This window comes from Sphaeroforma arctica, assembly GCF_001186125.1.
Source record: "Sphaeroforma arctica JP610 unplaced genomic scaffold supercont1.618, whole genome shotgun sequence".
Taxonomy (NCBI): Eukaryota; class Ichthyosporea; order Ichthyophonida; genus Sphaeroforma; species Sphaeroforma arctica.
In genome coordinates, this window is record NW_014039940.1 from 39,680 (window position 1) to 41,168 (window position 1,489).

Below are 1,489 nucleotides of genomic sequence, written 5' to 3' on the forward strand. Positions count from 1 at the left end.
GATATGAATGTACGTCCAAACGGATGCTTACAAATTATATGGATATTTGTTTGAACCGATATAAATAAGATATACGGGTTATCTACTGGATATTTGTCCAAGTATATAACGTTGTGTGCTTATGTACAAAGTCCCCCTGTCAGCAGGGATTAGGTGCACTACCGGTTGTCTCAGCGCAGCATAGCTCTATACACCTTTGGTTATTCTAATTCTGTAGCTTCAACATGGAAAGACACACGCTCCCTCGTTGTCTTCCTAGTTGGAGAGAGGTCTCTCCACGCACTATATATACTTGTTATTATGGATGTTTCGAGACTGAACTGGAGAGTATATTTACATACATACATTCTATATGCGGTGAAAAGTGATTACGAATATGTCAGTAAGCAAATTACGTGTGAATCCGATGAGTCATCAACTTCACAATAAACGTACAAAATAAATACTCGATACATAATAATAAAAAATACAGACGTATGATGTGTACCTATACTTGCTTGCTAAATCCATCAAGGCTATGCTATATGATTGACACAAGGAACGTCACAGAGACGACAAATACTGCTTGAGATTTGCAGTGTACTTCGGATATATATACGCGGATCATACATAATCCTTTAGCCTATGGTGTCAGGTTTAGTACATGCGCCCCTGATTCACTGCTCACACTTAGAAATACAGCACTCCTACAGGAAGTCATTGGACGCGGGGATCTCACTCCATCCACGTGTACACACATACACATGCACGCACAGACACACAGACACACATACACACACATACATACATACACACATACATGTATATGTATATATACGGAGACACTAGCAGCTACTTCATTGTGTAGCAAATTGCACTGCTTGTGTACGCGAATGCACTAGCATCTACCATAATTTAGCACGAAGGCGTATCGTGGGGAGATATTGGAGATAACTATGAACAATATAACTGGTATGTCTACATGTATGATACATTCAGTTGCGATAGAAAGTGAATATATTCTCGGTTGGTCTGCAGTTGGTATATGATGTCTAGTACTAACACCCCGTTCCATGTATCGAGCTATGGCTACTCATGGTACGAAATCACCAAAAACGACGGTGCTTTAAGCCGAGTGCTCGTTATCATAACTGTGTGTTAGCCTTCTGTGTCGAAAGTGCGCTGAATATATCATTGTACTGAGATTGTCATATTCAATGCATAATATTGTACCTACCATAAACTAGCTGGACTGTTTGCGTGTACTATATATAGTCCATATATCATATAATGTGATTCTGTATTTTTAGCAACTGGCAGTCTAAGGATCACAATTCAATCTGAAGTAACGGTCTTCACCGACAGTACTTGAAACCTTGCATGATTCTCGATGTGCTGTCCTCTTGCGAGTCGGTATGTACTGGAAGGGCATCTGAATACAGTATCTTCTACTCGGGTGTTTTCGAAAATATCTACATATGCATAGTTGCTCTCGATCATGTTCAATCTC

At 39.8% G+C, this 1,489-nt stretch overlaps 1 protein-coding gene across 1 annotated transcript in view; it reads left to right on the forward strand.

Moving 5' to 3' along the window:
* Positions 1–935: 935 nt before the first annotated feature.
* SARC_07649 (hypothetical protein) overlaps positions 936–1,489 on the forward strand; it is a gene marked incomplete at both ends in the record, with an annotated part of 4,004 nt that continues 3,450 nt past the window's right edge. The window contains one exon of the mRNA XM_014298406.1: positions 936–951. Within this exon, the coding sequence (XP_014153881.1) occupies positions 936–951 (16 nt within the window). The remainder of the gene's footprint in view (positions 952–1,489) is intronic.